The sequence below is a fragment of the Arachis duranensis genome, chromosome 5, assembly GCF_000817695.3.
Source record: "Arachis duranensis cultivar V14167 chromosome 5, aradu.V14167.gnm2.J7QH, whole genome shotgun sequence".
Lineage (NCBI taxonomy): Eukaryota > Viridiplantae > Streptophyta > Magnoliopsida > Fabales > Fabaceae > Arachis > Arachis duranensis.
In genome coordinates this window covers 19,334,346-19,349,838 of record NC_029776.3, presented here as the reverse complement: position 1 = coordinate 19,349,838, position 15,493 = coordinate 19,334,346, and the positions used below count along the sequence as shown (strand labels likewise).

General features: G+C 36.1%; 1 protein-coding gene across 1 annotated transcript; it reads left to right on the top strand.

Annotated features, from left to right (window-relative positions):
- Nucleotides 1-4,719: 4,719 nt before the first annotated feature.
- On the top strand, nt 4,720-6,108 carry LOC107488576 (uncharacterized GPI-anchored protein At3g06035). The gene is made up of 2 exons (XM_016109335.3): nt 4,720-4,977; nt 5,346-6,108. Exons 1-2 carry the CDS (start codon nt 4,893-4,895, stop codon nt 5,855-5,857), a joined length of 597 nt encoding a protein of 198 aa, XP_015964821.1. The 5' UTR covers nt 4,720-4,892; the 3' UTR covers nt 5,858-6,108.
- Nucleotides 6,109-15,493: the final 9,385 nt, after the last annotated feature.

The following is a 15,493-nucleotide window of genomic DNA, read 5'->3' as shown; positions in this document are numbered from 1 at the left end:
CACCCTACTACACAGAGTTTTACGCTTAAGTCATAGAACAGAGGTAGTGTGGTGTTACAGACCTCTAAACAGCAAAATAAATACATAATAGAGAAGGGAATAATATACTAGGAGCCTTGAAACGAAACGGATAAGCAAAATCATAAAATGAAAAGCGCAACGCTCAACGGAACGGATTACTTGCGTGCTAAGAAACCTAATAGGAATATGGTAAGGATAAGCAGAAGAATAAAGGAAAGTCAAGGAAACAACATAACTAGCCCCTGATTCAACCTGCGAAGCTAAGGCTGGCCGGAGTATATACCAACAGAAAACCAAAATCCACCCAAGGACTACTTCGCTTTCCAGGATCCAGACGCCTAACGAGGAGCCTCTCGACTTGCATCTGAAAAATAACAATACAATATGGAATGTGAACTGGAGGTTCTCAGCATGATAAAAGTGCCATGCGTATAATAAATAAGGTCCTGAGAATGCCTTAGGCAGTCCTAGAACTTCGTTATTCAGTTATTCAACTTAAGTACTAAATAAAAGCTATAAACATGGGTAGGTATTCTAAATCTACCTAACTTACTCAAGTTCAATCCTAACCTAACACCAAACCATTTCTCCATCTCCTCTTTTCCTCCATCATCCATAATGCAACAGATACAAACAACCAATCAAATTCATGCACAAGTAATGAGCAGATAGTACAAATAGCAAGTATAACAGGTAGCAGATGATATATATCAATTAGGCAAACCCAGGTAATCCATAGCAATCAAAACAAATAAATTCATATGATGCATGTCTATTCCAAGGCTGATGGGGCCCATCTGTCGGTTATCCAGCCAACCCACAAGTCCAAAAATCTTAGACTGTCCCCCGTCGCGTATCCCCAAGAGTCTATGCATAGAGTTCACATTCATTCATCATATAATCACTCAATGGGGGCTATCCATACCCGAAAATTTATACGTGCCCGGTCACCCTTACGATGTATGGTCAACAAAGTATTGAGATTCAACCTGGAACACGTGGTGGCGAGCCACAGTTTTTACCCAGAGAAACTCGTATCTCAGATATCATTATTCATAAGCCATGGCAATTTCATTATCAATACATCATCAATTTTCAAGCCTTAGCGTTAAACTTCGTTAACATACTTATTTCCTTCATAAAATCCACCATATACAACTTTCTTCACCCTCAAGTTACCTTGTTTTTCCTAGCTTCTTTTATCTACTGGACCTAGAACCATACTTTAAGTCTTAAAGGGAAGAAAATGGAGGTTTAGAAGTGGAGAATTTGTTTAAAAACAGTCAAAACCGATTTTTGCAGCAGGTAGCGTCCACGCGTACGCGTGAGTCATGCGTACGCGTGAATATGCACACACGCGTACGCATGCTTCTCGCGCATGCGTCGCCAAAATTCCATGCCACGCGTACATTTGAGCCACGCGTACGTGTGGGTGGGTGTTTTTCAAAAATGGGCAGAATGCCCAGAAAGCTTGCAGCAAACCAGTTTTGGCCATCCTAAACACATATTTAAACACTAAACTTGCAACGTCCATAGCTTTTTCTACAAAATTTCGTTTTCCACAAAGTTGATATCAATCAAAAGCTCTTAAAACCATCTTTTATTTGCAATAAATCACAGCTCAATCCAAAATTTGTAGAGTAAATTATGGACCTTCAAGTTCACCCAAAAATCATTTTTACCAAAACACTTCCAAACCTCAGTTTCACCACATTCATAATTCCTTACCTATAAAACATGCATTTGCTAACATATCCATTTCCACCTTATCAACAACCATTTTAAGCTATCTTTAACCACTCTAATGAATCATAATCTCAACTTGCATTTAGCATATACCACATGTACATATACGAACAACCCTTCGCAAACTCCATTCCATTTATGCAATATCAACCTTTCACACACAATATTCCACCAACACATTACCAATCCATTAATGCAATCATCAACCCTCACACATAAATTAATCCATCAACTCACATAACAACTCTTTAATAGCAAACACCAATCATAATCATCAATATATATCAACACCAACACAACCCATTATAAGCAAGTCCAAGAGCATAAAATTAATTACCTCAGTACCTCATAATTCCAATATATGTTCATCAACAATTTTATACTAACAACATTACAAAGCTACTCATTAAATGTCATTAACAAATTCAACTTATTCTATGGTTCTTCTAACATAAGTTTTCACAACACCGTAAATATTAAACGTGCGAAACTTAAATCATACCTTGGCCGATCACTTAGTTCACCCAAGGCAGCCTCACAACACAAAATTACTGCCCCTCCAAGCTCAATTAAAACAGCCCCAAACCAAGTTTTGATCACCAACAAGCCTCCGATTACTCCCAACTCAATTCCAATGCTTATATACCCACTCAATCTACACCTAATACATATACATGTTCCAATTTCATTTTCCCATTATAAATACAAGATTGAGATAGGGTTAGAGTGTTCATACCATACCCATATGCTCAATAGCTTGAGCCCGTTGAGTCCGCAAATCCCAGAAGCTAACTTGAATCTAGAACACAAAAATTGGACAAGATTCACTATAGGTTTTTAATTTCACCAAAGAAAGAGGGGTAGAGATTCTGAACTAAATATGAGACTTACCAATGAAATTGTTCGAATAGAAAAGGTAGAGCTCGACGCGCTGAGCGCGTGGCCTCAAACGGTGTGGCGATCAGAGCCTGGATGGAGGAGTTATGGTGGATCAAAGGTTGTGAGGGTTCAGAACTCCTCCTCCCTTCCCCAATTCTGTTTGTGTTCGTTGCATGCAATGGGGAAGAAGAAGAGCTACTGTTTTGTTTAAATGTTTTGGTCCGGTTAGACCCGCGGGCCCGTTTTGGGCTCCGGTTTAACCGGTTCGGCTCTTCTGGTCTAACTTTGGGCCAAATTATCAAAATTGGTATCAAAATTCTCGTTTTGACGAGCTCTATCATATTTTAATATTAGTTTTACATTTTTAGTTTTCCTAATTAAAATTCAATTTATTAACTAATTATTTACCGATTTTAGCGAGGTTTATATCGACCAGAACTAAGTTTAACTGTGGAGAAGAAGTGACTTTAAAGAAGAAGTGACCATCAGGTCTCTGTTAGGGTTGCGGTGATGGGGTCTAAAGGTATAAGTATGAGGCTGTGAGGAAATCCGACCTCACCCTGTCTCGCTCAACCACCCGCCATGGTTGAACCTCGTCCCGCTTTGGGTCGGGTTTAAACCCTCCTCGACTGGGTAGGGGCGATTCGGATACTTGCGAGTTCGGGTACTACTGCCACCCCTAACGAGAGGTAAGAGTGTCACAGATCGACCTCATGGTCGTAGTAGAAAGATGGGTTCGTTATTGTGTCATTGATTATATCATCATTGTAGATGCACCAAATTAGTCATTCACTTTGCCTTAAGTGACTCATTTTAGTCGTTGAAATTGAATCGTGTATCAAACTAGTCCATTCACCAATTTTTTCTTTTTTTTAATTCAAAATTATCAATATCTTTGGACGCACTAATTTCAATTCTATTTTTTCACATATCGTTTAAATACAAGTGCTTTCATAAAATATTTTAAGATTTTAATTTTAATTATATAATTTTTTCTATAATAATTTGATATTGATAAATTTTGTAATACATAAAAATGTTATTAACTTATTATAAAAAACATATGATTAATTAGATACATTTTTTTATCTAAAAATACGTATTTTAAACAAGAAATCAAGAATCAAAATACACATTTTTTTCGGTTCTTATAAAATACATGTTTCTTGTTGTGTGTAAATGGGCTATATATTAAAAACATTTCAAATACTCTCACTATCATTTTCAACCTCTTTCGTCTAGGCTGGGCTATATTAAAAACACTTCAAATACTCTCACTATCATCTCCGACCTCTTTAGAGATGGTATTGAGGGTGTTTGAAATGCCTTCACGTCAACTCCAAGACAGCGGTTAAGGGTACCTACAAGAGAAAAAATATTTTACAAAAGTACTTGTATTTAAACAACATGTGAAAAAATAGAATTAAAATTAATACATTTAAAGATACTGACAATTTTTATTTTATGAAAAAAGACTAGTAAATTGACTAATTTGGTGTATTTCATTCAGTTTTAGGGACTAAAATGAGTCACTTAATGTAAAGTGAGACACTAATTTGATGCATCTACAATGATGACATAATGGATAACACGTGAATGAATACTGTAGCGACACATGATACAAACTGACGCGTGACCAAATAGCATTATAACACGTGGCACAATTGTCCACGTCAAAATGCATCACTGGTCAACATATCATCATACTATTACACGTAGCCAAACTATAGAGTGATACGTATGATTAACAATCTACGTCGTCAAGCCATATCTCATGCTATTAATAAAAAATGAGCTAGGAATTAATATGGTGTACTTTTATCAATTTAAGAGACGTAATTAGCACAATTAAAATTTTAGATACTATTTTAGATACGTATTTGAGAATTTTTATTTTTCTTCAACCGACACAAATAGGCATATATAGTTCGTAAGTTGTAAGTTGTAACTAATTATTGTTCCGTAACTTAAAAGTTTATTTGGAACAAAGCTATGTTGTAGTGTTGTACTTTGGCAGAGGCAGTATACTAACGGCTCGATTTGATTGTAATTATTATAAATTAAAGATTAGATAAAAGACAGCAAGAAAAGAAGAGAGTGGAGTACATTAAGCATTAAGGCTTAAGAAAACAATGTGGTTGAAGTGAGTGTATTTAACTTGGTTGTTAAGTCCTCGTCTTCCCTCTGATCTGCATCTGCAGCTGTTCTAGTTTCATTTCAGTTCCAAACTGCAAAGCAAAAGTGCAATGAGGCTATTCCGCTTCGCTCTGCTTCTCTCCCTCACCGTTTCTTCCACTTTCTTCTGCATTCACCCTGTTCAATGCGACCACGGTCAGTACTCTTGTCTCTCTCCGATCAGCTAACTGCCTTGCACTTCTTATTATCATATATCATGCCTCTTTCGAGCTAGATCTGACATTTTTCATGCTGATCTTATGGAATATTTGTTTAATTTGTCGGACATTAGGGTGCCATTCACTGCCCTAATTATCTATGCATGCTCCTAAAAATCTTTGATCTGCTAATGGAATGTACTTGTGAATTAAAGAACCTTTTGATAGCTGCAACTCATTTAAGTTTAAGAGAAATGCCTTTTCGGATCACAATATATGCATTGATGTGATGCTGTTTACAATCTAATAATTAATAATATTCATGTAACCATGCTCACTAGATTTGTTGACATTTTGCAACTGCAGGTGAGGAAGATGAGCTTTTTCTGGAAATCAACAAGTACCGGGCATCATTGAACTTGACAACTCTGACCAAGAATGAAAATGCCAATTGCTTGGCAAATGAAATGGCAGACCAATTTAAGGATCAACCCTGCACAAATAGCACAGGTGCTAATACAGTACCAGGGACAGAGCCTCAGTTCCCCAACTATCCACAACATCTAAGAAAATGCCACTTAAATGTTTCCAACACAAGGGATGGATCCGTAATGCCTGCTTGTGTGCCTGGCCTAGTCCCCAGCCTTGTCCTCGACAATTTCACTCGATCTCTCTACTCCGGCAATCTCAACGACTCAAAGTATACTGGAATAGGAATTGGCTCCGAAGATGACTGGATTGTTGTTGTACTCACAACTAACACTTCTGAAGGAAGCTTTGTTCCTGGGACAGATGACAACAGTAGTGCCAATATCATTTCTAAATTTCAATTCATTTACTTTATAGTGCTCTTTTTAGCTGCTAGCTTTTTCTTGTGATGAACGAGAGGATGCTGTTCATATGCTACCACCATCAAGATCCTATTAATCTCAGATGAAAATATTGCTTTTTGTTCCAGCATTGTGCAATGCTAGACAGGAGGGCTAGATCTAGATTATAGCATTGTTATCATTGTCATTAAGATTTCTTTCTTAGGTTTGGAATATTATTTACATTTGCCAAATCAGAATACATGGCAATAAAGTGTACCATTGATAGTACTTTAATTTTAAAATGGAAATTCTTTTGAGGTTGTTCTTGTTCTTGAATGCACAGTTGCGAAACCATCTGGTTCACTTTAAAGGAGAGTAAAATTGACAAGTCCATCTTTGCGTTAGAGGCATAAACATTAACCATTACTTTGGGCACTTGCTCGGCTTGAAGTTGCAGAGCTGCATTCTTCTGTAATTCTCTTGCAAGTAGCCCTTGTTGAAATGAAATGTCACCAAAAAGATTGATCTAAATGGAAACAGTCAATTTCAACTTCCCTAAGTTGCTATGTTGTCAAGTGTCAACATTATTCAACGAATGATTGGTCTTGAAAATTGGTTCTCTGTGTCTCTGTGATATAGATCTCACGGCTATCATTTTCTGAAGGAGTAATTTAGAAATAAATAGCTATACATATTTGAACATATACATTAATAATCCTAATTCTTTTTTATGTATACATACAGTATGCTGAATCCCTTTCCTGTGACTTTAAAAAATTGATTTGTCTGCGTAAGTTATAACTATAACTATATACATATATAGTCCGTGTTAGTTGAACATATTCATTTTTCAAAATCGACTGAAAGCTTATTTTGAACCCAAGTCCATCAACATAATTAAGCTGGACCTACACGCATTAGTTTTGTCCAGACTAATCCTGTTCCTTTCGTGGAATCAACAGTAGTATTTGGCATACAAAATGTTCAAAGTGAAGAATACTGGAATGTCGATCCATTCCTTTGAAAGGTCCCATTATATTAGCCGCATTCTATCCATTTGAATTGTTAGGTATCACATTTCTGTAAACTGTAACAAACAGAAATCAGTTGTTATCAACTCAAAATCCTCTAGGCTCTCTAATATCTAGTACATTTTGAGTTTGACCACGTGCTTCCCAAATTAAACACAGTGGACCCTGCTTAGTGCTTAGAAAGTAGATCATGGCAAAAATCTACATTAAATTCTTTTTGTTCCCCACAGTTAATCAAGGCGATCAATTTGGATCCTCTCTACAATATATATCTTTTTTCAAAACTAGTGTCTTGGTCAAAAAAATATTCAAAAGCTGCACTTTCTCATGATATCTTTTTTCTTTTTTTTTTTTTAAAGCTCTTTTATTAGCAGGAACCTTAACAATGAAATAACATGGTAGAAAAGAAATTAAATTTGTGAACAAGGGGTTGGATTTTATTTGAATTATAGGAAATTAAAGGACTAAAGTGAATGATAAGATGTTTGTGCTGGTTGAAGTGGACGGGTCTTCTTTTTCTATTGGAAAGCCTCTGGACGTGATACACCTAGCTAGATTCTGAAGAGACCAGCATGATTTCAGAGAAATCAATATATCAAACGAGATTAAATATATAAAAAAATAGATTTTGCTTTCTTTGATACACTCCACCGCACCCAAAATTAAAGTTTGTATTGTTGGTACACCCAACTAACTGTTCAATGCTTTCACCGCTAGGGTAAACATGGATCCGATCAGAATCGGATATCGGATATCGGATATATTCGCAAAATACAAAATTTAAAAAAAAAATATTTTTATTAAAAAATATTAATAAAATTTATTTTTTCTATTCTTTTAAATGGATACCTACACAAAATTCGCAATCCGATTCTATTAGTGCGCAGATCCGATCCCATCCGATAACCTTTGGAATCGGATCTATATCCGCAAATTTCAAATTTGATTTAAATAAATACTACAAAGATATAGATTAGATCCGATCCATAAACACTCCTATCGCCAGCCATGGTTATAAACTTGATGTCGATGCGATTTAGACATATACAATACATATGCTTGTACAATTTCACCAGTTATAAGATTAATCGATGAAGTATGACTTGGTCATTTTAGCAATATCCCTAAAATATAAAAGGAAAATTTTGTTGTTTAATTTTAATGAGTATAGACTATGGACCAAACATCTTTGCGTTTATTCGATCCGTTACTTTTATGAATTATTGATTTATTAAATAAATATAAAAAATACAATTAAAAAAGTGTATTAATAAATTTTAATAAATTGACTATATTAATACACAGATAAATAAATTTATTTTATTTTTATACAATATATTTTAAATTTATTTTATTTTTATACAATATATTTTAGATAAATGAATAAATATAGAACTACCAAAACTAAACAAAATATATTTATTTATTTATATTGTTACTTGATAAGAAGGCTTCCACTCCCCTTAACTTACTATGCAGTTTATGTAGATAAGTATAGCTCTCATGCCTGCACAATTGGTGTGACTCAATTATGCAGATTAGTTAGTTAGAATAGTCTAATTAGTTACATTTCACTAGTATATAAGAGACTGTATCCCCATTTGTATAGTTTTGAGATCTTTCACTGTAGTTGAGTAATTTCCAATTCCATTTCTTCTCCCAAATCTCTTTCTCTGTTTTGCGCTCAATGCTTCACCAACCACACTTCAACATGGTGCGGTGAGCGTGGAGCTTACTAAGGGCACCTGAGATTGGGATCGAAGGAGGAACTCAACGTTTCAGGCTTGAACATCACAAACGCAAGCTCTGAGAACGCAAAGCGTGCAGTGAATGGATCCAGTTCGTGACACTGCCGGCGCGAATCCGCAAGCGCGATCGCCATTCGAGAACCTTGATCCACATGGAATTTCTGCATTTTTGAGTCAACTTTCTGCCATTCATGCTCACGTGAGTCGGAATAGTGGAGGATTCAATCAAGATCCTTTGAATCACTTCTTCTTGCATCCTTCTGAAAATTCAGGTATCGCTATTACGAATGTCATTTTTAATGGAAAGAATTATGGAGATTGGAGTAGCTCTATGGTTAGGGCTCTGAGATCTAAGAATAAGATCAAATTCATTGATGGTAGTTTACCTAGACCTGAGATACACGATCCTTCTTATGAAGCTTGGGAGCGTTGCAATACCTATGTAGTTGCATGGTTAAACCTTAGTCTGAATCCTGATATTGCTCAAAGTGTAAGCTGGAAAAATGTGGCATTAGACCTCTGGGATGAATTGAAGCATAGATACTACCAGGGGGATAAGTTTCGAGTAGCCGAATTACAGGAAGAATCGTATGCTCTCAAACAGGGAGGTATGAATGTGACTGCATATTTCACTGAATTGAAGAAGATGTGGGAGGAATTAGACAGCTTTAGAACAATTCCTTCATGTAGTTGTGGAAGAGATTGCAATTGTGGATTAGGTGTTGTAAGAAATTTTAGAACGGAAGATCAAATAACACGATTTCTTCGAGGACTGAATGAACAATATGCTGGAGTAAGGTCTCAGGTCATGCTTATGGATCCGCTTCCAAGTCTGAATACTGTTTTCTCACTTCTCACACAACAGGAAAGACAATTCCAGAACCTTGATTTTACCTCAGATAATAAACTCATTGCAGCAGCTCAATCCGCCACTCTCTTGAACACTGCAGAGGATTCACACAGCAGAGGAAGAGGGAGGGGTAGAGGAGGTAGGAATCAAGGTTTTGGAAGAGGTCAAGGCGGACGAGGCAAGATGTGGTGCTCCCATTGTGGTAAGTCTAGACATACCATCGACACATGCTATAAAAAGCATGGATATCCACCACATATGCAGCAGAGGCACAACACTGCAATCATGAATATTAGTGCATCAGATTATGAGGGAAGAAATGAAAATCTCAGATTTTCTTACAATGGAGAGAGCAGTGGGTCACAGATTTTTGATTTCACACCAGAACAAAAATCAGCTTTGCTAGCACTTCTCAACAAAGAAGATCAGAAACCAAATCATAGTGCTGAACCACACACTCTAGAGCCTTTACCAACACCTCATCTAGGTAGTTCGGTACATGTCATGCATTTTAGATCAAGCATACTTGCATTAAAAGTTTCAAATAAAAAATATGCACCTTGGGTGGTGGACACAGGGGCTACAGACCATGTGTCATACTCACTCAATAATTTTCAGTCATATCATGAAATAGCTCCAATTCTTGTCAAATTGCCTAATGGTGCACTAGCCATTAGCAAAATTGCTGGAACTATTTTCTTTTCAAAGAACTTATACCTTGTAGATGCATTGTATATACCTTCCTTCAATTTCAAGCTGATTTCTGTTTCCAAGGCCACATCTCATTTGCATTGTCACATGAACTTTGATGACAAATTGTGTAAGATTCAGGATATCAGCTCGGAGAAGGTGATTGGTACAGCTAAGGCATGTGAAGGACTTTATGCACTGAATGCTGAGGCAGTGAGACCTGAATTTGCACAGCCAGCAAGCTTCATGAGTTTTCCTAAACCTGAAATAAAGGGAATAAATCTCTGGCACTTTCGGTTAGGACATTTGTCTTTAGATAGATTGAATGCTATGAAATCTGATTTTCCTTTCATTAACTGTAGTAATAAAATTGCACCTTGTGACACATGCCATTTTGCGAAACAAAGAAAACTGAGTTTTTCAAATAGCACCACTATTTTAGAAAATGTGTTTGATCTTCTTCACATTGATATATGGGGTCCTCTTTCAATTCCATCCATTAACGGGCATAAGTATTTTTTAACCATTGTTGATGATAAATCACGATTTACATGGACTCATTTAATGAAAACAAAAACAGAAGCAAGCAAACTAGTTTAGAATTTTATTCAATTTGCAAAAGTGCAGTTTGGCAGCCAAGTAAAAGTCATTAGAACAGACAATGGACCAGAAATTTTTAATGCCTCAGTTTTATACAGAAAATGGAATTCTTCACCAAACATCATGTGTTGAAACCCCTCAACAAAATGGTATTGTTGAGAGGAAACATCAACACTTGTTGGCTGTCACTCGTAGCTTGATTTTTCAGTCTGATATACCCAAATATTTTTGAAACTTTGCTCTTTTGCATGCAGTTTACATCGTCAATCGAATTCCAAGCACCTTCTTGCAGAACAAGTCTCCATTTCAACTTCTTTACCAAACATTTCCTGATCTTTCAGATCTAAAAATCTTTGGATGTCTAGCCTATGCTTGCACTATAACAGCTGGAAGACATAAGCTAGACCCAAGGGCTCGAAAATCTATATTTCTGGGATTTAGGGAGGGTGTTAAAGGATTCGTATTGATGGATTTAAAGACAAGACAGATTTTCATTTCCAGAAATGTGCATTTCTATGAAGATCACTTTCCCTTCCATACACAACCAACCTCGAACAACTTTTCACAAAATTCTGCATCAGTAGGTTACAATTCACATCATGACCCTCTTTCTTATGACCTATTTCCACATGATGTACCTCATACACAGTCAACACCTTCACACACCACACATAATGAAAATTTAAATTCACAAATTAATTCTTCGCATACTGATGAAAGTGCTGAGGCAGCTTCCACTTCCCTCCATCATGAACATGAACCTGTTGTGCAAAGGAGGTCCACAAGAATCCGGAGTCGCCCTTCGTATCTTCAAGATTATCAGTGCCTAAATGTCACTTCCAATCCTGGCCATTCCACACAATCTCAGTGTAAGTATCCCCTATCAAACTTTCTGTCATATGATAAATTTTCACCATCACATAGAGCATTTTCGATTGCATTATCCACAAACACTGAACCCAAGAACTATGAAGAGGCAGTCTCTCAACCTTGTTGGAAAAAGGCTATCCAATCTGAACTTGATTCTCTAAATGAAAGCAAAACCTGGAAGCTCACTACTCTACCAGTTGGTAAGAAGGCCATAGGGTGCAGGTGGGTTTTCAAGGTCAAATACAACCCTGACGGTAGTATTGAGAGACATAAAGCACGCCTCGTGGCAAAGGGATATACTCAAGCCCCTGGCATTGACTATCGAGACACCTTCAGTCCGGTTCTCAAGCTAACAAGTCTTCGCATTGTTCTTGCTTTAGCAGCAGCTAATAACTGGTTTTTGAAACAAATAGATGTGAACACCGCATTCCTTCATGGAGACTTAGATGAAGAAGTCTACATGACACCTCCACCAGGGCTCTGTGTTGATAAGGGTCAAGTTTGCAAATTAAAAAAGTCATTGTACAGCCTGAAGCAAGCTAGCAGGCAGTGGAACAAACTCAAGTCAGTACTAATTGAGCTTGGATACAAACAATGCAGATCCGATTACAGCTTGTTCACTAAGCATTCCAATCATAGTTTCACAGCAATATTGGTCTATGTGGATGACCTAGTGTTGGCTGGGAATGATATGGTTGAAATTGACAACATTAAGAGAGTGTTGGATGATCGATTTCGCATAAAGGACATTGGGGACCTAAAATTTTTCCTTGGATTCGAGGTGGCCCGATCAAACAAGGGAATTGCATTATATCAAAGGAAATATGTAGTTGATATGCTCACAGATTTTGGGTTTATTGATTGTAAGCCAGTCTCTACCCCCATGGATTACAGTGCCAAGTTAGGACAGGATAGTGGCACATTACTCCCAGATGTTACAGGATATCGCAAATTAGTTGGGAAGCTGCTATACTTGACAAATACTCGTCCGGACATTAGTTTTGCAATCAGTAGACTTAGTCAGTTTCTTGACAAGCCCACCAACGCTCATCTCCATGCAGCCCATAGGATTTTAAGGTACCTAAAGTCTGCTCCTGCACAGGGGCTCTTCTTCCCTGCCTCTTCTGACCTGTGTATCACTGGCTTCTCAGATTCGGAATGGGCTGCATGTCCGGATATCAGGCGTTCTACTTCAGCCTACTGTTTCTATCTTGGCTCATCTTTGATTTCTTGGAAGAGCAAAAAGCAATGTACTGTTTCATGTAGTTCATCGGAAGCCGAGTATCGTGCTTTGCCTGCAGCAACCAAGGAAGCTATTTGGCTGGGGTATCTCTTGCAGGATCTAGGCATGCCACTGACAAAGCCGATTAGTATTTTCTGTGATAGTCAATCGGCTATTCATATCGCTTCGAATCCTGTGTTCCATGAAAGGACCAAGCATATTGAAGTCGATTGCCATGTGGTTAGAGATAAGTTCATGGAGGGATACATCCATTTGCTGCCAATTTCCACCATTGATCAAGTCGCTGATTTACTCACTAAGCCTCTGCCTCCAGCAACCTTCTCCACCCTTCATCGCAAGTTAGGACTGTTAGACATCTACACTCCCAACTTGAGGGAGGGTGTTACTTGATAAGAAGGCTCCCACTTTCCTTAACTTACTATGCAGCACCTTAACTTACTATGCAGTTTATGTAGATAAGTATAGCTCTCATGCCTGCACAATTGGTGTGACTCAATTATGCAGATTAGTTAGTTAGAATAGTCTAATTAGTTACATTTCACTAGTATATAAGAGACTGTATCCCCATTTGTATAGTTTTAAGATCTTTCACTGTAGTTGAGTAATTTCCAATTCCATTTCTTCTCCCAAATCTCTTTCTCTGTTTTGCGCTCAGTGCTTCACCAACCACACTTCAACATATATATTAATATATTTTTTTATTTATTAAAATCTATCAATTTTCTTCTTCCATTACATTTTTTAATTTTTATTTAATAAAATCAAATTATTAATAAAAATAATAAATCTAATACAGACGAAATTATTTAAACTCATTTAGTCATTTTAAACACGTTATAATTTTAATTTTGTATATATATAAATTTAGTTTTTCATACCTCATCCACCAACTCTCCGATCCACAAACAATAAAACCAGAAAAAACAAAGTACAAAAGAAAGAGAAAGGACACATCGAGGAATCATCTCAAAATATTGTGAATATGGTCCAAAGCATGGTGTTGGTGTAGGGGACCATTTTGAACAACATAATGCTTAAAAAAGGAAAAGGAAAAGAAAATGATTAATAGTTTGTCAATCGTGCTACCAATGTGTCTTCATTATTCTCATGGATATACTTTCTCTTCTGTATATATACGTTAATTAGTTAGGTGCTATATCTATGCCTTTCACCTCCTTGCATGGCAAAAAAAATCTGTTTGAGTTGCTTGTGACAAATATCATTTGAAAAAAATTGCAAGGACTAACGATTTTAATTTATATTGACTAATAGTCCAACACTTTTAATTCGATACTTATGTTTTTAGTCAATATTTTTAAATATTATTATTGATTAATTATTAGATAAAAACAATAAATTATACTACTTCTATAGAATTGCTTATAGAATTCAATACTCCATGCATGTATGTGTCCAAATACATACATCATTCTTCTAAGATAAGACTAGCCACAAAAAGTTAAGTACAATAACTTAATCATATTCAAGGCCCTTAAATAATATTTATAATGAGTTGAAATATAAAAGAAGGGGAGAGGGACATAAAGGATGGAGAAACAAAATACCAGTGGTCCACTAATTAATTTGGATGTAGGTGGCGGCATGAAAATCATTCACATATATCGTGACTACAATGCTTGATCCACAATCCAAATGCATAATAGTAATTAAACACGAAGCAATGGGTATGTGCTTGTAGTAAGGCTCGGCTTTATTCCGATAATGATAGCGAAACCAATACAATGCAGTGGTATATAGTAAAAAACGCGTTAATGCAACATATCACACTCATATCGCTCCAACCATTCTTATCCATTTCGATAGTGAAGGACAGAAGGAGGCTTCGTTAGCCTCGTCATTCATGTGTAAGCCAAACAACAAAATTAAAATAAAAAGGATCTAACCCTTTCCCATTTTGGGGCAAAACCTATTTTTATCTATACTTTTCAATATAGCAGTAATTAACAATCAATTTATGATAATAACTGTTCGGAATCCGATCTCTGATTACCCCGTCGGAACAGCTACAATTCGATTATTCGGATTTGGGTTATCGTCGTAGTTCAGTTTAGCCCGGTAACTATAAATTTTTAACCAATATTTAAATTTAAATATTTATCTTATCTTAACCAATAAAATAAGATAAAGATAATAACTGTAGATATATTATACATTTTTAACTCTTATTTATACTTTTTAATTCATTCTGACTTGAGCGTCTTTTTGCAGGTACCACTTCCGCTATTCCAAAAGTCTAATCTATATTGCTACCAAGGTCGACAGATTTTCGATTTTCTTCTCAATCCGTACCAATAAAGTCTTGTATATTAACGCTGTCTGATAGAATTATTATTGTGTATTTATTAAAATAATAAACTCCATGCGCAACATTTTACACATATACTCATATATATATATATATACGATTCCGCTACGTTACCAACAACATATCTACTAACTTCTGCCAACTCTTATTTATAATTGTGTTTCATAAAAGTGTGTTCGTGGATGTATCTAATAAAAATGTCTTTTTTATAACTGTATTTAATAGAAGTGTCTTTATAGATATATTTTTTGGATGTGTCTCTTTATATATGTATTTAAAATATATTAATTACTAGACACATCTACGAACACACTTCCATGAAACACAAATAAAAAATGACGTAA

Bases quoted from the DNA above. Each gene is read 5' to 3' on its own strand.
- LOC107488576 (XM_016109335.3), top strand. From the start codon at position 4,893: ATGAGGCTATTCCGCTTCGCTCTGCTTCTCTCCCTCACCGTTTCTTCC. The intron at 4,978-5,345 runs GTCAGTACTCTT...TTGCAACTGCAG, and splicing joins CCCTGTTCAATGCGACCACG to GTGAGGAAGATGAGCTTTTT.